Source organism: Uloborus diversus, chromosome 4 (genome assembly GCF_026930045.1).
Source record: "Uloborus diversus isolate 005 chromosome 4, Udiv.v.3.1, whole genome shotgun sequence".
Classification (NCBI taxonomy): Eukaryota; Metazoa; Arthropoda; class Arachnida; order Araneae; family Uloboridae; genus Uloborus; species Uloborus diversus.
The window spans coordinates 20,049,695-20,077,106 of record NC_072734.1 but is presented as its reverse complement, the minus strand read 5'-3'; the positions used below and the strand labels follow the sequence as shown (position 1 = coordinate 20,077,106).

The following is a 27,412-nucleotide window of genomic DNA, read 5'->3' as shown; positions in this document are numbered from 1 at the left end:
TAACACAAGGTTTGTATGCTCCGGGAAAACCTGGAATTGCCAGGGAAAATTGCATAGTTAAAAATGTCTAGGAAAAATCAGGGAATTTTCCAATTTTGCCCCCAAAAAATTTTTTTCAATTTTTTCCCAGGAAATTTTTTACCATAAGATCTAATCTTCGTTTATCGATTTTTCCTGAAAAAAATGATGTACATTTTTAGGAAAAATGATGCTGGCAATTGAGAAAGTGGAAACCCAAAATAACTTCCTCTGTGTCCCCATTTTTTCCCTCTATAGTTCCCAATAAAAAAAATTCCTAGGGTGAACAAGAATTATGCAAAAACTCAACAGGGGAGAAGACAATTTACTGCTTTGGAAGGAAGCATAAGCCTGAAAATAGGAGAGTGGATCAGAAAAAATCGTTTTTTGATCGAAAAGGCATCGGCATGTCAGCTACGTGTTAAACATAGTCACCATTTTTAGTCATTCACAAGATAGAAAGAGACAAGATGCTTAAATGCCTAATTTTCCAAAAACAAAGCAAAATTGGATGGGGTTTTTTCTGCAAACTAATGAAAATAATGCAAGTTGTGCTGTAAATTGTTTATTATTATTATTATTTCTTAAGAAATAAATTTTGTATTTAAAACTGAATCTTATCCTCTTTGCCTTGGTTGCAAATATGCTAAAATATTTCAACTAAATTGTAGTTTTATAAGGATTTATTAGTTTTAAATTGTTTTCATGCTACAAATTCAAAAATTTATGCCTTAATTTTAATTTTTGGCATAGTTGCCGTATTTGGTCATTCCCAAGATGAAAGTAACAAGACTTTTTAGCTGCCTAAATTTCCAAAAACAGAGTTAGATGTTTTTTGCAATGCAAATTATTGAAAACAACACAAGTTTAGCCCTTTTTTTCGGATAATTCAAAGTTATTTTTCTGAAAAAATGCAAAATGTTATCTTCAAAGCATTATTTTACCTGATTACTTTAGATGCTTATGTGCTAAAAGCTGACTATTTTGTCTAAATTTTAGTTTTTTAAGGATTATTAATTATTTATAACAAATTTTATGCTACAAATTCAAAAATCTGCTATTATCTTAAATTTTTCGCTTAGTCGCCGTATTTAGTCGTTTATAAGATGGAAGTAGAAGTAAATTTAAAAAAACAGAATTGGATGTTTATCTCAATGTAAACTAGTAAAAATAACATAAATGTGCAATAAATTATAAATTAAAGAAATATATTTTCCAGAAAAGATATTTTAATTTTAATGTAAGTGTCCTTTAGTATGCCAAAAAAAAACTGATAAACATTGGCATCGGCCTATTATCCACAGATGTTGATTTTGATTTTTTTTTTTTTTTTTTTTTTTTTTTTTGCATATTAAAAGTATTTTGTTTTCAACAAGTAATAAACGAATGTAAACAATTTTGAACAAAATGTTTTTTTTAAAAAAACTTAAAATTTTGAAAGAAAAAAATTTTCCAAGATTTCTTTTTTATAATCTGAGGGAAAAAGTTTCGGTACATCCACATTACATTTTTAAACAATTTTTTTTTAAATATTGTTATTTAAGCTTAATTTTGAATGAAGCAGATAACCTGAAATTTTCTAAAAAACAACTTGGAAAAGTCAGGGAATTTTTTTTAACCACAAGTGTATGAACCAACCCTGATACAATAACCATTAATATTCGGTGTAGCCTTTTTGGCCTATTTCTTAATTTGATGAGGCATTTCATTGCTAAATGGCTCTCTATCTCTGTTTTGCCATCATTTTGATCTACCTGGGAAAAGTGACCTTGTTATAAATTCCTTCTTATTGTATCAATACAGGTTTAAGCACTATTTGATGTTAATTTTCTTTCTTTTTTTTTTTTTCCAATCAGCATTTAATGTCTAATGCATCTATAAGTTTTTTTTTTTTTTTTTTTTTTTTTTTTTTTTTGCCATGTGTATTTTTCTTATTTTGCATTTGTGTAGAATGTAAATGTAGGATGCAAAAACTAATTTATCAACGCATAAGGCTGAATCGAGGCAGGAATTGTTTTTCTTATTAAGTAATGATTTTCCATAAGTTATGTGTGTGCAATAATTTCTTAGACATTATACATTATTTAATACGTACATATTTTTAAATGTCATCTTCAGTTAATGAGCATTCGAAGATGTGGTCATTCAAAAGATCACTTTTTCATCGAGCTTGGGCGATCAGCTGTTACTGGAGCTGGAGAAATATACATGGCAACTGAAGGTACTCTCATAGCCCAGAATATGCATGAAACTGTTTTGAGGTAAGCTATTTTGTTTGTTTTTTGACAGACTGCTGGTTTCATTACGGGTGCATTTATAAAGTCTAACGAAAGATCACTGGCTCAACAAACAATAACTTTTCGGTTTTCCGTTACCTGCGTTCACTTTTTGAACGATCAATTAAAAATAAAAATCGCGCAGACGACGCAGATCATTGCTTTTTTGGATGATATGTTTTTTGAAGTTAGTGATAAAAAAAATTGACTAGAGGATTCTTCTTTTGAATAAAATAATAAGAAGAAAACAAATTTTAAGATTCCTTTAAACTAAATTCCCTCCTAATTAAGATAATTTTTTATCTTTTATAAAATCAGATATGACCTGACTTAAACAAGGTATTTTGAATTATTTCTTGATGAGTTACAGGAAAATGCAAAATGTGTTTTTAATTTAAAATATCCGACACATTTTCCCCCCGTTAAGAAATAGTAGGCAAAGGTGTATTTGAATTGACTAAAATTAAAAGTACAATGCATTTGTAAAGGCTGTTAAAATTCAAAATGCATTATTATTATTATTATGTTTATTGTCAGTTGTCTAGCACAAATAAATAATTAAAGTGTGAAGTATTTATTTCGATTTCTTTTATTGAAATTTTCTCAATCATGCAAACCCTGATGTTTTCTTGAAACAAGATTTCATATGCTTAACAATAAACTCATTATGAACCGCACCTATATCGCATTTAAAACATAAGCATTACATGCACTGGGCGCCACCATGTTTTCTAACTGAGCAAACCGCCCTTTTCCTTCATGAACTTTGTTAAGAATTTAGCCTATCACGAAACTAACCGAATTACACTTTCTGTGAAGGACCAGTTAGCTAACGCGTTTTCTTTTTGAATGCCTCACTCGGTTAACTCACTTCACTGGTAAAAAGTATACGACTTTATGAACGCACCCTAAGTTAAACCTCAGAGCCAGAACAACAAAAGTCACATAATTGCCACTTTACAAGAGAAAGAGAAAACGTTTGTATGGTGCATGCAAAGGATGACATGCATGCTGTTTTAACACTGGTAAAAAAATTACAAAGAATTTTTTTTTTGAAAGAATTACATTTACATGATTCCGTGCAGAATAGGATTCTACATACACTCCACTAATAAACGGAAATTCGCAATTTTTAGACTCTTCTAGTCTGGCTCTGGGGTACAAAAATAAGAAATTATATATATATATATTAGGGTGGTCCTTATTTTTGAAGTTGTAGATTTTTACATGAAGCCCCCTTAATTTGTTCCATTATACAAATAAATGATCCATGCAAAATTTTAAGTCAATCCATGAATATTAACACGTGCCCCTAGGGCCCCCTTTTTTGAGTTTTAAAGAAAAATATTCCTAAGTTTCATATTTAAAGTAATTTTGAACCTCAATAGATGTTGCTACTTCCAGACCAACCATTCTCTCACTTTCATTCTGTAAAATTATACATATTACATAGGGTACATATACACCAACGGCGTTGGGACAGGCATACCGCTATTTGCGCTCGTTTCAAACCGAGCGGCAGGGGAACATTTTTTTCCACCAAGATGGACACAAGGCCATTCTAAAGGCCATTAATGAATGATTTTTGACAGCAACAAATTGCCTCCTCCATGCTTTGGGGGTGTTGATTTCGAAAATTTTCTGTGTATGTAATAGGTGTGGCAAATAGGGTCACTAAGTTTCCATGCTATAAATATAAGTAATGACAATTATATTTTAATTTGCTGTTATTTAGTTATATACTTAAATGTTTATACATTCTTATAATTTAAATTTTGAAAAATCCTCGATTACGCTACTATAAAAATAAACTCTATTTTCCATATCTAAAATATAAATTTTAAAAAAATTCCAGATCGGAATAATGTAAAAATCTATACTTTAAACTGTCTTCTATTTCAGTACATAGTCCTTTATTATCATCAAATTCCTCTTGCAATTCACAAGGTTTAGAAACCGAATGGGTATCTATCCTAACCCATTCTAGGTCTTTTAAATTAATATAAGTCGAGTGTCTAAAAAACCTGCAACGTACAAAATGATGAAAAACATGCAGCAGAAGCAGTGATTAAAAAATTCATAAATCACTTATGGTACTTAGGGGATGAACTAGTAGCTTTGTTCGTATTGGATGAAGGAATTAACTTTGAAGATAGGAAAAGACTACTTCAAAAAAATGCTTGCTGAATAGGAAGACGTGTCTGATGACTATATAAAAAATTTCAAATAACAGTAGATGATTTGGAATACTTTCTTAGTAAAGATCTTCCCCGTTATAGAATCAATTACAAGTCAATAAAACTGTTTGATAAGTTACAAACACCAAAAGATGTTTTCCTATTTGATCCTGATTCATGGCAAAATGAAGGAAGCTATTTAAAGGAAATAGATATCGTTAAAATGCTGAAAATTGTGAATGATACAACTGAAAGAGGTGTACAATTAATCGAAGAATTTCACAATCAATTTACCAAATATGAGTCACAAAAGCAATTTAGTATTTTACAGACACTCCAAGACTATCGGAAAAAAAATACACACGATTGAGATACATTGAGAAAAGCGTACAATTAAGGTAAAGTTTCTAAAGCAATATTTCATCCTTATTCAATGTAAAATCTTTAGACGATATGAAGTAATTAAAAAGATTAATTTTAGTGCTACCTTGCTGTAAAAATATTTTGAAAACATAGGAGAAACTATGTACGGGTTCTGAAGCAAAAACTCGAAGATTTGTGGGAAAATTATCAAAAGTGTTGAAGTTCAACGTCCTAGGGGCACGTTTTATTATTGACCGATCGAGTTCAAATTTTGCACCGATTACTTTTTATTATAGTGTCACAAAACTAGGGGGCATCACTTGTTGAATTCCGAAATTTTTTTTTCCCCATATAAATAAGGACCACCCTAATATATATATATATATATATATATATATATATATATATATATATATATATATGTACAGGGTGTTCCGTTTTAACCTGCAAGACCTTTATTTTTGCAACCGTTGGTCCTAGATGCATACTTCCAATTTCAAAAATGTTCAAAATCAGATGAGGAGTTCAGACATTTAAAGTTTGAAGTCAAAATAAAAATGAGTCAGGAAATAAAAATAATTAACTTTTTATACAGGCTTCAGGTTCCCTAACTGATATTTAGGGAAATATTCTCCGTTAAAAAATAATTCCAACACAAAAAGTTTGAAATTAGTGCGACTAATGTTCACGGAGATATGAAACGCAGCGTTTTGTGACTTACACTACTTTTCACTCGCCGTCAATAACATCTTTTGGGGGAAAATAGAGCAGTTAACAAGTTTTTACAATTACATGTGTGCATAAAGTGTGGTTTTTCAAATTGTTCGAGGTTTTTCAGTGTGTTTTTGCGTATCACGGCATAACATTTGCGTTTATTGTTGAAAAATATAAATACTTTGTGTTTTTTACTTTGACAACCTGTCATTCTTATGAAAGGGCGATAAGTTCCAATCTCATCTTCTGTATGGTCCCTTAAAACATTAAACTGGATTATCTCCTTGGCTTTTGGTTGCATAAATGTCAAGTTTTTTGTGTCAGTGATAGTTTTTAATGGAGGTTATTTCGCTAAATATAAGTTACCTGGGGCCCATATAAAAAGTTTAATTTTTTATTTTTTGACCCATTTTTATTTTTGCTTCAAACTTTCAATATCTTAACCCTGCATCTGATTTTGAACATTTTTGCAATTGAAAGTATACATCTAGGACTAACGGTTGCAAAAATAGATGCCTTGCAGGTTAAAACGGAACACCCTGTATATCCTCATATAAATAATAGCCAATGATCAAGTAACCCGCAAGTTTCAACAATGAAACTCGGACCACTGCATGATAGTTTGATAATATGTTTTTGTAATGTTTAACATGCAGGGAAATGCTTTTTTGTGACAATGCTGAACTTGGTCCTGTAACTTTACTGTAAGATGGTCATTTTAGAGGAATGAGTAATAAAAAAAATGATTGAAAATTAATGCTATCCACTGGAGTTTAGGGTTAATCCCCTGGAGTGAGGGTTAAAATTTCAAACATCAAAACATCCCCAAACACAACTACTTTGTTCAAATGTAGAAGAGTAGAGGAAATTTTTACCTGTCATACCTTCTAGCATATATATATATATATAGGATAAAATTATGCGCTGTTTATCATTTCCCATATTTAGTTCTCTGCTTTTAATTTCTCAAATATTTTAAATAATTAATACTATCAATTTTGAATTTAAAAAAAATCTAATTTTCACCTGTTAAATATTTAATGCATTATTTTTTGTTAAGACTATAATGTAGTTTAATTATATAGCCATTACAATAATGATTCATTGACAGTGTTTGAAATTTCATCTGGAATGTGCTGTTGCCTTATTGTTATGTTGATAAAACTCTGGTATTACTGCATTTAAAAAGTCAGTCGATGATATTTTTAGTGAAAAGTTACATAATTCAATACAAAAAGACCTCTCAGTGGCATAATCTATAAGGTAGGAAGCTCCCAAACCGAGTGCCTGGGTTTAAACCCCAGCAAAAAAATGTGAATGTTATTGATTTTGGTTTAGCATTTCTTCTTCTCATGACTTTGTGATTCAGGTCTTACTTTATGCTGTAGATCTCTCATCAATCCACAGGGCACTTTGTACTTGGCTTTATCTAGCTAAATAATGTAAGTAAATTGACTCAGTTTGCAAAACTATGGGAAATTCAAAAGATTTGTTTCCTGAATATGACAAGAAAATCAAAAATCACTTAATACAGTGAACCTCTGCTACCTCAACTACCTCGATAAGTCGACATTGGTTCTTCCATTGGTTGATCCACTGCTGATTTCAATGGGTAAAATACTCTCTTAACTTGACAAACATTTACCAAAATATCCATTAATTGAATAGTCAACATCCACCTGTTGTTCTAAATAATATTTTTCTTCTAATTTAATTTTTCCTTGAATATTTCTGCAAATTTTACATCGGATGTTTTTTTGTCAATCATTCCTTTGCTGGAAAAAGCTCATTAGAATATTTTTCCTTGTACTGTAGGGGCTTCCGCACCTTGTGTCGTTGAAGCAATCATAGGAAAGGGGTTGGAGGTGAAAAATAATCTGGGGAATCTTGGAAAGAAAAAAAAACACCATGATGCATGTACTCCAAACTTCCAAGCTCTTATACTTTTTTTTTTTTTTACTAGATCTGACCAAAAAGTAACTTTTACCTTTTCTGAACAATCAATAGATTATTTCTCATCAAGTATTGCAATTTGATAGTTATTTCTTTTGCTATGTAATTTTAAAAAAAGAACAATCTGTTACTAAAATTTGTTCAATATAATTTGAATGGTAAGTACTAGTGAATAAAACAGAAATATTGTCAGTCCCACTTAAACGAATGCTATTGGTTCCAAGAAATATTATTCCATTAATCAGAGCATTTGATTAAGCAAAGAAATATTCTTTACCTTTCCAAATTGACAACTTTTTTTAAAAACTTTATAATAAGCCTGTAGCTGTATAAAGGGAGTAATTAATGTTATTGCTAAAAAGTTTTTTAAATAAGAAAAGTAAACAACCAAATAGCACATTCATTAACAATATACTAGTATATGCATAAAAATTATGAAAACTGACTTACAACTTGAGGTATAAAATCTTTGTTTTTTCACCTTTGTTTTCATTACATTATTTTTTAAAAAGACCATGATAGTGGATTACTTGCTGAAGGCCTTTTGTGAACACTTTTCTAAATTCTTTTTTTCACTCTTTGTCTGCTGTGTTTTACATTTAATATTTATCAATTTGTTATAATCTGCAATGTTTATATTTCTTTGTTATTTAATTCAATTATTGTCTCTCCCATTTATTGCTTTTTGCAATGGCAGCAACAAAAAAATATAAAATAGAATAGTAGAAATGGTTTGATGGAATGTGTGAATATTGTTTTTCTCACCCCTTGTTGGCAGAAAATATTATTTTATATATTTACTTGAAGAATTATTCTTGCTTAATTTGTTTTTAGTTTATTCAAAACTTTCTCAGAAAAAATATTTGTGAAAGCTGACTTATGTTTTTCTACTATCAGGGGAAATTGAAATCGAGTCTATGGGGAAACATTCGGTTCCGGAAAGTTTTTTGTATAAGCAGGGTATTCGTTTATCCGTTACCCGATTAAGGGGATGCTGACAGTATCTCTATGGAAGCTCCATAAGTTAACACATGCTTAACTCTGCCTGTCTTGTTACCTTAGATTAAGAAGTTATGGAGGTTTCCCTGTAATTATGTAATAAAGTTCATTTCATTTCTTTTCAAGTGCAATGAAGTCTTCCAAAATTCGAGAGGATGGAACCCTCCTTCCTCGTCCACGTAGTGCCTCAACAAGTGAAAACTCAAACCCTGCTGCCACTAGACGTCCAGTAGGAGTTGTAGCACCTCAGACACTTACTTCTTCAAATAGTTATGTACTCTCTGGCAGTAGAGAGCGATGTGATAGCCTGCCTACTAGGCCCAAAACCTTGGTGGAAAATTCCCAAAACGGCATTGTTCTTAGGTACCTAATGTTTTATATGTTACAAAGTGTTATCATACTAAATGCTTTCTTTACCCACACATAACAATGTAGGGGGGGTTAATCTAAAATTAAACTTGTTATGGTTATGCTCCTTTTGTTGATCAGTATGTGGGGATGAAGAAGATTCTATTTTAAAGTAATTCAATCCTATGAAATATTATTGCGTAAAATCACTATATGTTTCTATTTGTGCATTTAAAACATTAAATGTTATTTATTGGTTAGCAATCTATGCTATTTTTCCAAAAGTTTTGCCTTATAACAAACATTTAATAATTTGGCAGATATATCATCTCTTCATTCTCTATACTTATGCATCTTAAAATAAACATTGCTTAAAGATTTTTTGTTTTTTTTAATACCCATTTTATTCTTGATTCATATTTGAAAAGAGTCAGATTAGTCTGTTTTAAAGAGATTTTAAAATTAAAATAATTTATACCTGAAATATTATTTCAAAACGTCATTACACTTAATGGAAAAGTACTGAAATGTAATTTTGGCAGATTATGGCTCCACTACACGGTTAATTCTGTCTGTAAGAACTCAAAAATCATCTTTAGAAAAGTTGCAACTTTTAGGTTCAGGAATAAAACTCTCAACAAATGTTGGTATGAAATGCAGAGAGATATTTCTATGCACTTTCATTTTCAATTTATTCTAGTCAACTATTTTTCAATCATTGTATTTTTAAAGTTCTAATTAGCAAGTATCACTTTTAAATAAATGAACTATCAACGTTTTATTGCACAAAAAATTGATTTTCATCCAAAAGCTCACAATTCTTTGCATTCAAAAAGAAAACAAAAACTCCTTGTAACCCCGAAACACATGTCTGCAGTAATTTGCAATTTTTATGCATTAAAACGTCGGTAATTCAGTCATTTAATTTTCAAGCAAAATGGTATTCATTCGTTAAGTACCACTTTTGTTCTGTTGAAATCATATCAAAACGTCCTGATTCAAATACATTTTATGTCATTTGACATTCTAATTCTAAATTAAAACTTAAGGTTCATGAATGTACACTGTGCAAATCACTTTTTAAATTGAAATTGGTGTTGTTAAAAATAGTTTCATGATGTAAGAAAATACTGCACAAAATTAAAAATAAAGTAATTGTGAACAAAACTGAAAATTTTACTGTATGTGTCATTTCTTAAAATTTTGATTTTGCTATAGCTACCAGAAAAATTAATTTTTTTTATGTTCATTTGTATTCTCCCTTCCTCTTTGTTTAATAATAGCTTGCATACAAAGAAATTATTCAATCTGATATTTTATTTTTGCTTTTTAATCTCATTTCAGTTTTAGAAAAAAAAACTTAAAAAAACCAAAATTCTGTTATTCTCATTTAACAAGGATATGTAGTTCTTCAGGGGTGCTCACCTAGGGGGGATCATGCCACAGACTGTGCCATTGAAATTATTAGGGGCGGGTTTTTTAAGAGGTATTTTTCTTTTTGGGGAGTCCTTGTTGTATTGAGGAGTACACCCTTAGGGAAATTGGGCACCCCTAAGTTCTTAAGCATGAAAATGGTTCATAGTCACACTTTATTGTTATGTTTGTGTTTAAAAACAAATTTTTGTGTCATTGATTCGCTTGCTGTCTTTGTACTCTCACGTTGTTCCTGCTGCTTACTTATATTTTGCATTTGTCGCATTCACCCTCTTCTTGTAGCTATCTAAAGATATAATTTGTTAACAATAAGTTTTGAAATTCAGTTGTGTTGCTAAATAATCTTAAGGCACCTTTAATTTTATTGAATATAATGCAAATGAGATGTAATTATTATGCTTGGCCATTGTCAAAAACATTTTAACTATTAATTTTAACTTATCACTAAAGTTTTGCTATCAAAATTAGAAAAGGTACTTAGCTGTACAAAGATACTTTTCTTATAGTGCTCTCAATTCCCCATACTCATCTAGTGGAATAGCAAATAGAAGACTTAGCTCCCGTCCCCATTCCATGTACGAATGGCCTTGCTTTAATGCATTTTCTGCAAGAAATGTAAAGTGAGTAAAATTATTATTTACTCAGTTTTCTATTCGTTTGAAATCAATTAACTTATAAAGCTGTTGACAAATTAAGAAGCTGTTGAACATGGAACACGTTTTTCTTTTCTTCTGTGATTTGCTTGTTTGTTGAATGATCATGGCAACTGATGATACAAATTCTCGTTTCTTCTGTTTTACTTCCCTTATATTATAGTTTTAGTAAGTACAGATGCTTTGACAGAAAAATTCATGGAATGGTAAAAGCAGAGTCGAGTGTCAAATAACAATTTGTTCATATTATATATATATATATATATATATATATATGTGTGTGTTTTTTCCTTTTTGTTGAAATATTTTACTGTCCTTTTTCACCACCTTAAATCACAAGTGAAAAGATGATTGGTTCGGTGTTCTGTATTATGCTATACTTCAATGTAACCTTGCACTCTGTGTAATTAAAAATACATGAGCCATTTTTACATTTCTGGTGTTTTGTTTTTTAAATGTAGTTGCTAATTTTTCTTAAAAAATCATGGTTTAGGAACAAGATACTTCCCTTAGTTCATGGTGTGCCAAGTACTTCACATTTCAGTTTAGATGATTCAAAGTTTACCATTTTACTAAATTTTTATCTATGAAATAAGCCATGTTTCATTTGTTAAAGAATGTTCTCCAGAATAGCTCATTTGTTAATATTTTGTGCATTAATACTTTCTATTTTTCTGCAGGAAGCAACAAATAACTTAGAATAGGTTCCCAATACTGTTGGAAAAATCTTTGAATTTTATGTTCCTATCTGGGAACACCATAAAGTGATCAAAAGTCCTTAAAATGTACTTAAATCTTTTGAGTTTACATAAATAAAGCCCCATTTCTAGAATCATGGCAGTCGAGTTTACTCCTAAAATGGAGGACACAATACTGAATATAATTTTATTTAAATAATTACTAACTATTATAAACTGTTCCTCAACTGCTTTACTGGATGCATTTTTCCCCTATCTGTTCATGTGTTCATTCAGTCTTTCCCTCCTCTTTTGTTATTTATGTTTCTCAAAATTGTTTTTTTAAATTGCTTTCTGAAAAAATTGATATTGTTCAAAATTTAAAACTTTTGGTTTAGCTATATAATTAACTTTTGATTCAAAACTTTAAAATTTTTGCCTGTCTTTGTCATGTTTTGTGTATCAATTCCTATTTTTCCTCACATTTAGGTTTTCATTACATTTATTGTACAATTTTAAAATGTATGCATGAATTAGTAAAGGCCAACGAAATGTTCCCCTGAAATGGTTTATGTTTTACTATACTTAGGTATTAAATTATTACTACTTATTAATAAAAGACTTACTATGATTAAAAAACAACTTTTTATTTCATTTTATTATCAATCATGATACTTATAACTTGAAAACCAGCATTGTCTTTTTCCTAATCATCTAAGAAATAGTGTGTAAATCTATATCTTGCATTTATATTTTTTTACATTCATGATAATTTTTTGCATTAGCTTTAGTCCCTGCTCTATGTCAAGTGCTACAGGAAATACAAGCAGTACTGAAGATATGGATAGTATAAAAGTGCACAGTTCTGGGTAATTCCTATTCTTCATTTTTTTAAAAATTATATGACATTTGTACTAACCAGGAAACTGTACAATAGTATAACAATGGAAAAAAAATAAATAAGTAGCAATTGAAAGAGCATAGTATAACTGTTTCTGGTCACATAAATTATTTGCCCTTGTGTCCCTGTTATCGAAAAAAGAAGTCTTAAAGTCTGCCAAAATTTTTAGAAAAGTCATGAAATTAAGGGGGGAGGGATTTCAATGAGTAATGAAAGACATCTTTCACATGCTTTGCAGAACTGCATGTCTTGTTACATGAGGATGGAACAAATCTAATACTTAATTCTTGCTTTGTCCAGTCTTTGATTCTTGCTAAACCTTTAAATTGTTTAAATTTGACCTTTTTCTTAAAATTTCGGCAGACTTAAAGACTTTATATCTCAATATAAGGTCTTAAAGCTGCCCAAATAAGTCTTCTTGATAGTGAAGGCAAATAATTTTTGCGTCAAAAAAATGTATCAATATGCTCTTTCGATTACTACCTATTGAAACTTTTTTCATTACTATATCATTCGTGTGGTTTCCTGGTTAGGAACACTTATATAAATACTCATTTTATTATTTATTTATTGAACAAGATGCTAAATTATGTTTTAAAATTCAGTTATTATTATTAAATTAGTTAATAATATTCCTGAATAGTGGGATTTTTTTTTTTACTTTACTGTTATTTCTGATTAAAACTTTTAACATTCACAATATATTAAGAATGTTTTAGTAACAAAATGAAACTTTACTGTTTCTTTATTTTTTCCTAAATTATGCAAAAACGAAAATTTTATTAGGGATTCTTTTTTTTTCAAAGGTAAAATTTATTTTGTTTGTTTCTGAATTACAGATCTCATTTCAACTCAAAGTCTGCTGATGGAATTACTCCATCTGATCTTCCAATCACAGAAGTACCTGATGAATATTTGATGATGTCGCCAAGTGGTAAGTGCTGTGAAACAGAATAAAATTGTTGTCAATTTATTTGCTATTATATAAATTGAGGCAGTGAGAAGCAAAGGGGTATTAAGTGGAGATTTTCAAGTTTTGAAACAAATGCATTTAAAGATGAGGCTCTAGGTAGGCTTTCATTGAAAACTTTTTTCAAATCATGCTGCATAGCAGCACTAGGGTTTCCAATCCTGAATCCCGCAGGATCCTGCATGATATTTAGCGGGATTGATCCAGCGGGATTCTCAATCCCGCAAATTTTTCCCATGCAAGCAGTTTCCAACTTTTGCTGCTCATAAAACGACTATTTTCACAAGCATCATCTGAAGTTTGAATCACTTTCCCCATGTATCAGCAAGAAGAGCAAGAAAAACTTTATATGATGAACAGCTGATTTACCATTTAAGAACACAATAAAAATAGTTTTTTTTTTCTGAGAATGAATGAATGAATTGATATTCTCATTAGAGGTTTCAGTTTTCACACGTTCAGCAGTTGAGAAAATGCGTATAATTTGAAAACAGTTTCGAAAACAATCGCTAAAATTTAAAAGCCAGAGCAGTACGCTTTAAAAAAATAGGGGAAGTATTCCAGATTGCAAAACATACTGGGGTAGCCTGAATGCCATGTTGGGACACTTCTGTGAGATTAAGGAATGCAGTTAAAAATTTTAACTTACAAAAAGTGCATATACACTTTTTTTCCAAAGAGAGCAATGTAAAATCTAACTTTTTTAAAGCACTTTTATTATAATTGGCCTGATTGTCATGGAGAAATCTAAGGCCTACTTTTGCTGAAATCTCAGCAACTAGACCAATTAGACACTTCGGGATTTCATTTAATGATTTGCTTAATCTTACGGAACAACTTAACTGAAAAATTAAAAATTCTAAAATAAAATTAATGTTATTTCAGTTAGGATGGAAAATGACAAATTTCATGTAATTTCCCCTTTAAATGTTTAAGTTTCAAACCCATTGTTACAAATTTTGTTGCCTTGCAACAGTAATGTTAATAGTTATCATGATAAAAATTGTGAATCAAGGCTTCTGTGGAGCAAGCAGGAAATTGATTCACTATTAGTGCTCTTGTAGGATTTTTATCCTCATCTACGACAATAATCGATAACAGGGATAAGTAAAGAGACATATTAAGATCTTTATCACGAGTAATATGGTTCTATTAAATTGGGACACAAATAAATCCTAGAGACGAACAGGGATTAATTTTTAGCACCAATTGCTAAAAGTTTTAGACATGTATATACATATATTTTCTTTTAATATAGAGCATTTACATGAAAAAATACGGTGAAGTTTTGTGGCTAACATTATTCTATTTCTGAAATACATTTACACTAAAAAGAATAAAATAACAGACTTTTTAAAAATGCTAAGTACTTTTCATAACACACTCAAAAGGACAAAATAACTTTTCTGGGTCAGAAAAGACAATTTCATTACTCCTGTAATTTTCAATTATTCCAAGAAAATGACACCACAAACGATGGTCATTTCAAACCTAGCTTTCCCATTGAGAAAAATATGCATGTTTCAGCACTGAAATTTATGACAGAAATTTAGATACCGACATGTGATTTTTCAGTATTTTTACTGAATTCAGTATTTTTTGAGAGAGCAAAATACTATGTGCAGAAAAATAGAAGGGGGCATTGGAAGCTAAAATCAACATGTTCCAGTTAGTTTCATGCATCCAATTAAAGTAGTCTGCTATATAGATACAAAAATACATGGGAGAGCTTTCAGGGGTAGTGCTATTAACAGTGCTGTTTAGCACACACAACCATGCCATTTCAGTATTTTTCATCCTGTTTAGATCACATTTCTGTAGATAATCATAAGAAGTTCTGTACATGACTTGAGCCACACTTTTCTTCATTTATGATGTCATTTTCTTGAAATAATTGAAAGTTAAAGGAGTACTGAAATTGTCTTTTCTGAAAAGTTATTTTGTCTTCTTAAGTGCCTTATGAAAAGTGCTTGGTATTTTTTGAAAAAATCTGTCATTTTAGATATTTTATGCGACTCTAAAAGAGGTGACCGAAACTTGGATGAAACACAAGATGACTCGCATGACTGCAGTAGGTTAAGCTGCTCAAGTTTTTGAATGTCTCTTTCAAGTGAGAGGTAACATTAGCAAAGTTATCCAAAAATTGTTACTGAAATTGTTACTTGGCACTTGATAAAACCGAGCAGCACTCACCCTTTACGGTAATGAAACAAATACACATACAATAACCAGCAATTATGAAGACACAAGGGTATTTTCATTTGCTAATAGGAATCTGACTTTGTAGTGCTCAACAATTGATGTACAAAATTTAAAAAAAAAATACTAATTCAAGTTGCAAAAGCAGTCCTTCAAAAAAAGCACAGCTTTTTCCATTTTTAGAGAAATAAAGTCAATCCCGCGGGTCTGGCTCCTTACAATCCCGAAATCCCGCGGGACCGAAATCGATGCGGGGTTGGAAACTCTAGTTGCTGGTTAGGATCTGAATTTGTAATTCTTTACAACTGTAGTATGGAATTCAAGAAGACTACTAATTCAAGTAATAAAAGCAGTCCATTCTAAAAAGCACAACTTTTTTTGTCATAAAAACTTTATTTTTTGAAAAATAAAATCAATCCTGCAGGATTGACACTTTACAATCCCGCGGGACTGAATTTGGCACGGGATTGGGACCCTTTCCTTCTCACTGCCTCAATTGTAGTTGCCTAAATAGAATAGATCTGCGGTTTATATATATATATATATATATATATATATATATATATATATATATATATATATATATATATATATATATATATATATATATATTTTTTTTTTTTTTTTCTAATTTTTTACTCTACTTAAGCTTTGAAATAATTTTCTGAATTGCCTTGTTTTGCTTTGTACTTTATCTAAGCTCAGTTCGCCAAAAATCTGGGTTCTAATGCTCTAACTAGTCTGAAAACGAAACAATTATTTCCAGATTCAAGTGCGTTCTTATTTTATGCACACAACACTAATATTTTCTATGTAGCAGTTGCTACATAGTAGCTGTTCTATGTTTATGTAGGTAATGTTTGAATTTTATTCTTATTGTATTACAAAACAGATATTATTTCAATTTAAGTATTTTAAAGGAGGGGGAATCATCTTTGAATATGTAACTTATGCAGATATTGTGATTGTAAAAGGGAAAATTTTTCAGTGTACAATCAACACCATCGCAAAAGAGTTAAATTGTTTGTTTTGTATTTTTAAAGAAAATAATCAGAAACCTTTGTATTTTGTAGTTTTAGAAATTATTTCTTTTAAATATTTCCATGGTTTTTAAATGCTACAAACATTTATGTTTTGTTGTAGATACTAAACAAGCTAAACAATGTGTCAAGATAGAGAAAGAAACTTGTAATGCAACCACACCTGTGATTCTAAGTATACCGAAACAAGGTAATTTAATGTTAGTTATGAAAACATTTTTTTATGAATTTGGCAATAAGCACTTTACAGACATGTTGAGGACAGCAATCAAACCTGCAAAACTAAATTTGTACAGTTCTGTATTTCTGTTGAACTAAAAACTCAGAAAGTTAATAAAAATCTCCCTCGTTTTAATTACATTATAAAGTTGTATAGGAGCAATTTTGTAAATATTGCCTACCTTCACCTGTTCCCAGGGATGTGCCAGCTGCGCCAGATTACACCAAACGCAGATACTGCTACTGAAGACCACTAAACGTACTTTTGTGAGCGAAACGGAATGAACTTGCGGCCAAAAATGCGGTTTTGCATTTAATATTGCAATTTCTTCAGCATATTTGGTAGTTTCTGCAGATTTGCGTGATGGTGCTGAAAAGTGTAGAACCCCTTCCAAACATAAAGCTTAGAAGGAGTTTCTCCCCCGTAATTTAAAAATTCTACTTAAAAATTTGAATTTTAGACAATTTTGTTTAGATTTTTAGAAGTTGACAATTTTGTATTTTCTGTATGCAAAGAAGAGTGAACTGCATGTGTTTTCTGTTAGTTATATTACTATTACTTCTGGTAAAGGTTTTATTGCAAACATAATTTTCTTTTAAGGGATCCAAACCTATGATTTAAAACATATTCTTATTCAATTTTATAGCTTCTGTTTCAAATAACCCAACTTATATGTCCATGGCTCAAACAAGCATTTCTGAAAATAAGACTGTTGTTCAAGAAAACTATGTTACTATGTCTGCTGTTAATATTTCTCCAAAAACTACTTTTAATGGTATGTACAAATTATTCAATTAAATATCTTCTTTTACTTTCATATTAATTTAACCTTAAGTTTTGCATGACTTTTTTTATTTAAATTCAATCAAAGTATTTTTTCTCTTGCTTCACAGGTTTGGGGAATACATATTTTAGTATAACTTTAATGTTGTTATCATAGAAATAAGTCATTTGTTAGAACTAATATCCACATCACATGTTGAAAGTATTGAAATCTATAAAATACTAGAGGACCCGACAGACGTTGTTCTGTTCAAACTTTGTAAATTGAAAATTAAAAAATTTCAATAAACTATCAAGTGTTTGAACCGTTTTTTTGAAAAAAAAAAAAAAAATAAGTAAAAAAAAAATGTTTTAAGCTGCTTGGTTTCAGAATGCGTATATTTATTACAACTTGATTTGTCTAATGCCCACTGAGCAGTTGTTTCATTAACTATTTTTCCCCCGTACTTGATGGTTTGTTCCTTTAGCCATACTCAAACGATAAAAAGCATCCTCAAATATTAAATGTAAAAAACTAACTACCCATCTAGAACAAGCGGGAAATCCCGCTGCAACATCCCCTATATGAAAAAGAATAAAACAATCGAGCAGATATCGTTTAAAAAAATTTTAAAGGTAAAAACAGTTCTTTGAATAAGCGAAAACCACTCATCTCTCCCCCTCCCGTTGTAAAATAAATTCTTCAACTAAAATGACAAAAAACCCTTTAAAAACGAAAAGCAATTCTTTGCAATTTGAAATATTTCGCCAAATGAACAAAAAGCACAATAAATTACATTAACAGTAGCTTTAAAATGTAAACAAATGATCATGCAACTCTATTGTTTGTAGCCAAAGTCTCCAAGCCACCACGTTACTGTAATCCAGCCGATCAGTGAGCGAAGCCAACTCCGACCGATTAGCAGTTCGATCTTTTGAACGAAAACTTTTAAAACTTTATATATTGCCTAATTTGTTGTTTCCACCAAAGATAAAAATCTTCCGGAGATATTTCGTTAATTAGGAATCTGGCGATATTTTTTCATTGGCGTCAATTTTTGGCTCCAGCGCCCGCACGAGAGGTATTTTTCGTTGCAAAGCTAAACAAAGAGAACGGAAACATCTATTTACATAGGGCTACTATAAATCAGCATGGTTACCAAAATAAAGTTATTAACGCCAAAAATGAGACGACTGCGCCAGATTCCCAATTATTGAACTATCCCCAATCTCTACTACACTGATCTTTTGTGTACAGAATTACCCTGTTGTAATTTATCTGGACAAAAATAAAATTTGTTTCGTCTTTGAATTCCATCATCTTTTCCTTTAATAATGTACTGATTAGTTTGATAATCCTTAAAGTATTCTTGACATCGATGTCAAAACTCAGATGGATTTAAACCGAGAAAAAATGTTGTTAGGTGCGGGACTTTCTGATCATTTGGTCAGGAAAACCTGAAGCACCAATGTGGTCACATGGTTCAACTACGACGACAGAACACACGTTTTGCGTGAACCTTCCAGTACTTTACTTTAAAATATATATTGGGACCTAAAATCGTTGCTTTTAAGAAATGTAGGCTTCACTCTCTCTCTCTACGTCTTATCCATTATCAATTGACATAATCACAGTAGGAAATTTCATTACAAAAAGCAGAGCTGGATTTCTTATTGTCCTTTGGCAATGGGTTAAATATTTATTTCAATTCTTGCTCAACAGTAGGTTAAAATAAATATTAATCATTTGAGAAATATAACCATCCAATGTTAAAATTAATTAATTAACAAAAACATTTCCAATTCGATCCATCATGCTTCAAAACCATGCTTGCCACAACTTAATTACAAACTAAAAATATGATCAAAATCGGTCCAGCCGTTTAAAAGCCTTATGGTGACAAACGTCCGCACAGAAGATTTTTATATATTAAGATGAATCAAACAAAAATTAAATTTCTATAGTTTGGTGGTTACTGTAGTTGAAAGGAAATGTCTCAATTTTTGTTGTACAATTTGCCTAAGTGACCGAGGACGTTTGAATCGTTATAGAATTAAGTGTTACAAGTCTTTGTTTAAAGAATTTCATCAGGACTGAGCTTCTTCTGACAGAAATGTCAAAGGATTCTAAGATTCTCCGGAAAAAAGAATGTTTTACCAATTTTTTTCAAAACTGCCTCTGTTACCTTTCTGTTATCCAAATAAAAAAATATTTAGGTGTCCAGCAAAAAGCCTAAAACTTGTAATTTTCTTCAAAAAAAAAAAGATTTTTTCTACATATATTTTTTTAATGTAAGATAAATTTTAAGAAACTATCAAGCTGAAAAATATTCACAGTGAAGTCGATAATTAGCGTTAAATAGAAATTTTTGCTCTATTGTAATATTTGAGTCTCCCCCCACATTGTACTCAAAATATGGATTCTTTCAATTTTAAGTTAAATATTTCATTTTAAATATTCTATTTTTATTATTCATTTGAAAATGTGCTCACTAATAATTTTTGAACTTGATATTTTTTTTAAATGTATATGTATTTTTTTAAAAGATAAATCAAAAAAATAAAGTTTTTGAAGAAAATTATAAATGTTAGGCCTCCTGCTGGACACCTAAATATTTTTTTATTTGGGGAAAAAATTTTGTGGTACATGTGAGGCTATAGGCGCAATGTTTTATCAACAAAAAAATTCGAACTCCAAAAAAAGGTCTAGTACACAGGGCTGGTTTACACTTTCAGGCGCAAGTCAGCACGGGTTGCTGTTGTTCAAATTATATAAAAGTTTTTTTTTTCCATTGTTCTGACTGAAAAGGAGAAATATAAGAGGGTGTGCAACTTGAAATATCGCCTTTTTTTTTGGGGGGGGGGGGAGCGCCCTAATGTCCATGCTGTAAAATAATTGCCTGAGAGGAGTTATATGAACTTATCAAGCGAGGCTGTATGATTGTTCTGCTAAGATAATTCTTTTTTTCTTAGTACTTTGAAGAAAATTCTATAGGAGTGTCTAAATAGAAATAATGTGAATAATATGAAAATGAATGAGTAGAAATATTTTATACAGTTAAAAGAGAAACAACAAGCATGAAATGATTAAAAGATAAAGCAGCAAATGGGTTTCAACAATGTTGAGCAACATAACTTTTTAAATTTGCTGTTTTTCAAATTTGAGAGATAATGTTCAATTCAAAGAATATGATTTGAATCAATCAGCCAAATAACATAAAAACAAATCAGAAACTAAAAATTCAAGAGCAAAATACTGTAGCTAAATAAATTAAAGATTTGAAATTATAGAAAGATTATTTTCAAAAAAAACTTAATGTTTAAGGAATAGTTGTCACATTTCTGTCTTTTTCAGTCATTCTATGTTGTTATTACTTCGTAAATTGCTGCTTTTTTCTGAAAATCACCAGCAACAGGACCTATTAAAAATTCCAAAAGTATATAAATATATACAGTGAAGCACCGTTTATAAATTTTTGAAGGGACTCCATGAAAAGGGGCATAAATGAAAAAACGTATGATAGGTACACGCTAATATGGTATTGGACTCTGCTGTGACCAATTTAAAAAATGTATAATTGATAAAAACGTATAGAGAAATGTATAAACGGTGCTTCACTGTACTGAGAAATCTTGATAGCTTAGATACTCTTCATTTGTAACCTCATTGTCTGACAAAACTGGTGCACTTTCATAATACTTTGGCAATTTAGTTTCCTAAATTTGCCTCAGTATAATTAATTGATAATTACATGTTTCATGATTGCTTCCTCTTTCCATATTTAGACATGAACTCTTCCAATAAAAGTAATGCAGAATGTTTTCATGAAAATAATGCATTTATTTCATCAAAGGTATTTATTTATTTATTATTTTTACATTATTATTTACATTTCTTGAATGTTTGAAAACTTTGTTTTCAAGTTGACACAAAATTGATCTTTTTATACCAAAAAAAATTATATATACTCAATTTTTTTTCTTTCTTGCTCAAAATAAAACAATTAAATGTTCAAGGGAAATATGAATTTTAAAAAAAACTATGTAAATATATTTTTTTAATGTCTAAAAATAGTTTTATTCTTGACAATTTGTGCTTTATTTACATTGTTTTTTCCATTTTAATCCAATGTGAATTCATGAATGGTTGTGGGTGTGTGTGTTTTGTTGATTTGATATGGAATGACACAAAAATACTTTTGTACAGAATTTTGTCTATGCATTTTATCTTTTTTATAAAAAGTTCCGGTTTTGTAATGAGGATTTCTAATCTAAAAAATAGTTTAACCTTTTATTCTTGTTTTTTATTTTTTGCAAAGATATCTTCTTTAGTCTTTAAAGATATCTTTCTTCAGACTTTAATTTTTAGATCAAGGAGTGAGTACGTATCTTGCAGCATTTATCACGTAGTACTTTACCTTAAAGGGTTTTTTTTTAAAGAAACTTAAAAGGTTTAGTTAGTCATTCTTTAAAGTAACTAAATTTAGAAATATTTTAATGTTTTGTTAAATTTTTTTAGGTATCTTCAGTGGGTGGTGAAACAGTTTCATCATCATCCCAAATTCTGAATGCACATTTTCAAAGTGAAACTAAAACATGTGATAAACCTCCTGTTAGTGATAAACTTACAAACTTTTGTTTTGCTTCAAATTTAGGTAATGTTCAATTTCATAGTCGCAATAAAACTAATAAAGTTCCAGAATTTGAAGGAAATGCCCCGGCTGTACCACCACATCAGAATGATCCAGATCTGAAATCAGAGGCAAAGAAATTTGCATTTGAGTCTTGTGTAAAAGAAAATGTAAAATGCATACAAATCGAAGAAAATTGTGAATCTGAAGAAAATACGAACTTTAACTACAGTAAGAAAAGTACTGAAATTTCTCCAGTTGATCAAAACACCAACTTTAACTGTCAGGTTAACAGTGAGAGGTGCTCAAAAAACTTGTTACCTTGTGCATATTCATGTTCCGAGACAGAGAAAAGTCATACCTGTGATGCAGCATCTTATATTTTATTAGAACCAAAACATGATGGAAAGCGAAAACAAAAAAATATTCACGGTCGAATTCTGGGCAAGGAATCTGCTTCTCCTAACTCCCATGAACTCATACAATATCACTTGTCAAATACATTTCCCGGGTCTAAAAATTTCAATTTTCCGGCTAAAAGTGAGAATGCCATCACTCATTCTCAAGATGATTACGTTAACTTGGAATTTAAAAGCTCCAGTGGCTCTAATTTATGTTTAAGTGCACAGACCCATAATCTGCAACAAATTCCTCCTTCACACTGTGCAGCAGATCCGAGTTACTCGAACCTTCATCTGGGTAAACCCTTCTGCCCTGTTCCTAATCCTGCTCTCGCAAAACTTGAAACGACCGTACTTCCTTACGGCAGTTCCATCAGAGCAGAGAAAACCGCGAAATCCGAGCAAAATCCCTCTTCGTCTATGAATGTCAACAGTTTCCCAGATGGTAACCGGAGCCAGAAATTGCATAAATCTCCAACTAGCACTTTGAGTAAAGATGTTCCCAAGACTCTGACATTGATGCCAAAGTTCAGAAACATTCCTAACACACTTCCAGCATTTAGAAAGCAGATGTCTGCTCCAGCTGCTCCTCCATCACTGAGACCGGAGCTGCCTTCGCCTGGCCGAAAGAGTTCATGTCCCGTCACAGCATCAGCGAGTATGATAAAGCCACCGCATCCCACAACAGTGGTCAGTTGCATGAAACCATCGCTCGGTGTCCTCTCTAGTCATCTCAAAGTGTCTTCTTCCCGCTCTCCCGATCACAGCAGCGTATCGAGCATCTCGTCGGCCAGCGACGAGATAAGTTCCAACCACAGTAGTCCGAAAACAAACGTTGCTCAAAATTTTCGTCAGCATTTCCCCGATTCCCAGTACGAAAATGTGGTCTTGCCTTCAAAACTCCCCTCTCACAAAATCGTTCCATCTGTCGATGACGAAAAAGAGCTGAACTACGCGTCGCTGGACCTCGCCCCTGCAACAAAAGACGAAATACCTTCTTCTCCCACATTTCAAAAGCCCGCGGAATCTAACTATGAAGAACCATTGCTTTATGCGGAGATAGATTTTACAAAGTCAGAAGGTTTGAAAAATACATCTGGGACCTTCAGGGATTCTCGTTTATAGTGCAATAGAAGACTTAACTAAGATGCCGTTAGTTATATTTAGAAATGAATGAATGGTTGTTCATGTGCTTGAATATTACCTGTCGTAGACTTAAGGTTTCAATTTGAGTTTTTTGACTGTTTCAAATTTTATTTATCATCTATCCTTCATTTTGCTGTATGGAAGAAAAAACACTTCTCTCCCCTCCACCCCCCCCCCCTTTTTTTTTGAGAAAATTTGAGAGATTGAAATCTTAAAATGCATTTGATGAAAGATGGTTATTTTGAGATTTTGTGCTTTGCTGATTCTATCGTTCATAAATATTTAAGCAATGCCTAATCAGAAGTACTTGGGAGGCCAAGGCTTTTTCTTTTTCTTTTACTGTAATTGGATTTTCAAATTAAATAAGTACAAATACATTGCCCAGCTAGGTCTGTCCTAGTTAATTTACCAATCCATGATGAAGATCAAGCGCCCTTTTAAAACTATTTACCTTATTGCATGTAACAGCTCCTTTCAGGAAACTACTCCTAAAGCCTACCACCCTGTTGAAGCAGCATTTTTTCCAAATCTTAGGATAAGCTTGGGTATTACCTACTTTTGATTTAGTACTTAAGATTACCTACTTTTGAGTTACATTCTTTCTTGATGATTGGTGCTTAATAGCCATTGTACAGTCCGACACAATACTACATTGGAGCTACAAAAATAAACAAAATGTGATTCAGAGTCCTATGCAAATTTAACAAAACTTTATGGATAATTATTGACTCATTAGTACTGGTTAATGATGTGTTTTTGATATTTACTTTTTACTTTTGTACCAAAGATTTTATTTTCATTTTATCCCATATTTGTTTTATGACAATAGCTTCTCTAATCACTTTACAAAGTCTGAATTACTTTCCAAAAAAAAATGGAACTTTTTGATCAACTTTGATTATGCTGCACACCTTATTCTGAAATAAAGACAGGATTATTACATCAATTAATTGCATCAACTTTATCTAATTATAAGTTCGCCTCAAAGCAAATCAGTAGTTCATGTTTTTCTTGTGATAACAATAGGAAATTTTTCGATTTTTAATTTTTTTTTTTTTTTTTTTTTTGTATGATAGAGTAACATGTATGAACTTCATAGGTGAAAAAATTTTTGCAATACGTTAAGTAGCTTTTTTTAAATTAATTTTTAAAGTTCAAGCGATTGTGACGTCAAATGGCACAGGAAGTGATGTCACGCGCTCTTCCGCTGCGGGAGAAGCCAAAGAACGTGCAGTTGACTTCCAAGATGAAACGTAAGGCTTACTTCCTTGCATTTAACTCCTCGCGTTTCTGGAACATTAAACCTTCCATTCTCTCGGAAATATTCGAATACCATCATTGATGTTACTTGAGGAAAATTATTAGAGTGTGCTTTAACAAATTCGGCCCCCATAGTGTGTTCAAAAGCATTATTGAATTTCTAAAAAATAAAAATATCAGCGCGCTCAAAATGTCCGTAGCGAAAACAAGGCATCTTCGGTGGAAGGATGCCCATTAGTGCCCTGTGACGTAAGCTCGTGACGTTTCAGAAAAGCACACTTTTGCGCGTGGATTTTTAAAAATTCATTAAAAATCAATCATGGTGTTTTAAAATTCGGCGATGGTGAATTTTTTAGTTTTGAGGGTCAATTAACAATATCCAATAGTCAAAATATGAACATTTAATAGGTTACAACTTCCCTATTCTATGAATGTAAACACTTTTTTTAAAACAAATGTTACGTATGCTATCCTATTTATCTTGTCATAAATTTTATATTCCACTGTTTCTTTAGCAGGTGACTTCTTAATTGTTTGGTAATTTTGTCTTAATGACACTGAATCAAAAATCAGTTACTTTTTAAATTTCTAATCCTCATTTAATGGTTTTAAAATTCAACGAGTGTAGCATCAAAATGTGTAAAAATCATAATTTTTACTCAAATATCACCTCAATTACCCAAATTTCCATTTAAATCACCCATAAATGAATTTTGGTTAGGACTCCCCCCCCCCCCTTTCTCCCTTCTTTACTTCCAAAAAAGAAAAAATGTTGATGACTTAACTTTCATTGCTCACATGAAATTTAAAGTACAATTACATATTTACATTGATTTTTCCATTTTACCTAAAACTGCTGGACTTCTGACTTGTAAGAAATGCGGGATCCTAGACCAACTGTAACTTGGAGCCCCTAAGCATTTAACAACCAAAATGCATTTTTACTCTACAAAATACTTCTATGTAACATAGAAGTTGTGACTCCTATGTTGGGGACCACTGTCTAATCGATTAAGCAATAAATAGGATCTGGGTTTAAGCTTTTCAAGGTGGAGCTGTAACATGTTTGAAAACTCCGGGGCATATTTTAAGGAAATTGGACTGTGTGGGTAACTCCAACTTCCTTGGAAGGGGGGTGGGGATTGTAAATGTGCAGTTTATGTTCGTTGAATAACGGTCAAAAAAGAGTTGGGGTGTGAAAATTGGAATTAGGGAAATTATTGCTAATGGTCGTTTTGTTCGATAGGAAACTATAATAGAGAGCGTAAAAATGAATGCTTCAAATGACCATGCAACTACAAGCTTTGTACAGGACACATGGGGCTGATTTCACCTAAAAAATGGCTACGGAAGATTACGTGACATTCACAAAACTCTGTTTACGTGTTATGTGCTGCCATCAATGAGTTTTGGAGTTCGAGACATCGTTGTTAAATAGTTTTATTTATTTAAAAAACTTTTGCTTGTGAGAACGTTTAGGGGTCACATTTCCATTTTTTTTACAGAAAAATAAAAAATATAGAGAAACACATAACCGATGGAAAAATTTAGGAAAATGTAGGTGGGCAATTTTATTTGACTGTGTGGGCAATTGACCAAAAAAAAAAAAAAAAAAAACATTAAAATATGCCCTGGCAAACTCCCACTGCAATAATTTTAGTTGTTAATGTGAGGACTTACTCAGATTCTACATGAGGTTTTTTTGTTATCAGCTTTGTTGTTACCATTCCAGATTGACGAATCCCAAACAAGGGTGAAATTGCAGTATCTGGATGTATTTATGAGCTTTTTGGTATATGTTTGCAATTGGGATCTGATTTTTGACAAGTCTTTTATTATGTGGTAGAGTATCGTTGCTCGCATTTGTACCTTAATTACCATTACTGTTGTCGCCTACTATTTGTTACTGCTCATCATCTATCCTAATATTCAAGTACTTACGAAAATCATTCATTTATCTCCAGTTAAATGTCACAAATTCTATTTTAAATGTTGAGTTTTTGTCATAGCTGTTATATCATGTTTGGAAATTTTTCTTTATTATGTTTTAATAGTTATTTTCTTGTTGTTAGTTCAGTGTATATAAACTTGTTTGTTTGTAATTTTGTGTAGATTACTCACTTAAGCCAAATTACTTCTTAAAAATGATTCTGCCAAAGTGTGATAAACTTGTACATATGATGACTGTTATTCTGCTGTTCAATTTCAAATTTGAATTATATTGCCCATAAATCACAATCAATTTATATGTGTAATAAACTGAATCTAAT

General features: G+C 31.1%; 1 protein-coding gene across 1 annotated transcript; it reads left to right on the top strand.

Moving 5' to 3' along the window:
• The first annotated feature begins 2,139 nt into the window (after positions 1-2,139).
• On the top strand, positions 2,140-24,029 carry LOC129219924 (insulin receptor substrate 1-A-like). Its single transcript, XM_054854241.1, has 8 exons — positions 2,140-2,279; positions 8,627-8,863; positions 12,398-12,481; positions 13,353-13,447; positions 16,826-16,912; positions 17,589-17,717; positions 21,491-21,558; positions 22,224-24,029. The coding sequence occupies exons 1-8, from the start codon at positions 2,140-2,142 to the stop codon at positions 23,859-23,861; spliced, it is 2,478 nt and encodes an 825-aa protein (XP_054710216.1). The 3' UTR covers positions 23,862-24,029.
• Positions 24,030-27,412: the final 3,383 nt, after the last annotated feature.

Bases quoted from the DNA above. Each gene is read 5' to 3' on its own strand.
- LOC129219924 (XM_054854241.1), top strand. From the start codon at position 2,140: ATGAGCATTCGAAGATGTGGTCATTCAAAAGATCACTTTTTCATCGAG. The intron at 8,864-12,397 runs GTACCTAATGTT...TTTTTGCATTAG, and splicing joins CAAAACGGCATTGTTCTTAG to CTTTAGTCCCTGCTCTATGT. The intron at 16,913-17,588 runs GTAATTTAATGT...TCAATTTTATAG, and splicing joins TCTAAGTATACCGAAACAAG to CTTCTGTTTCAAATAACCCA.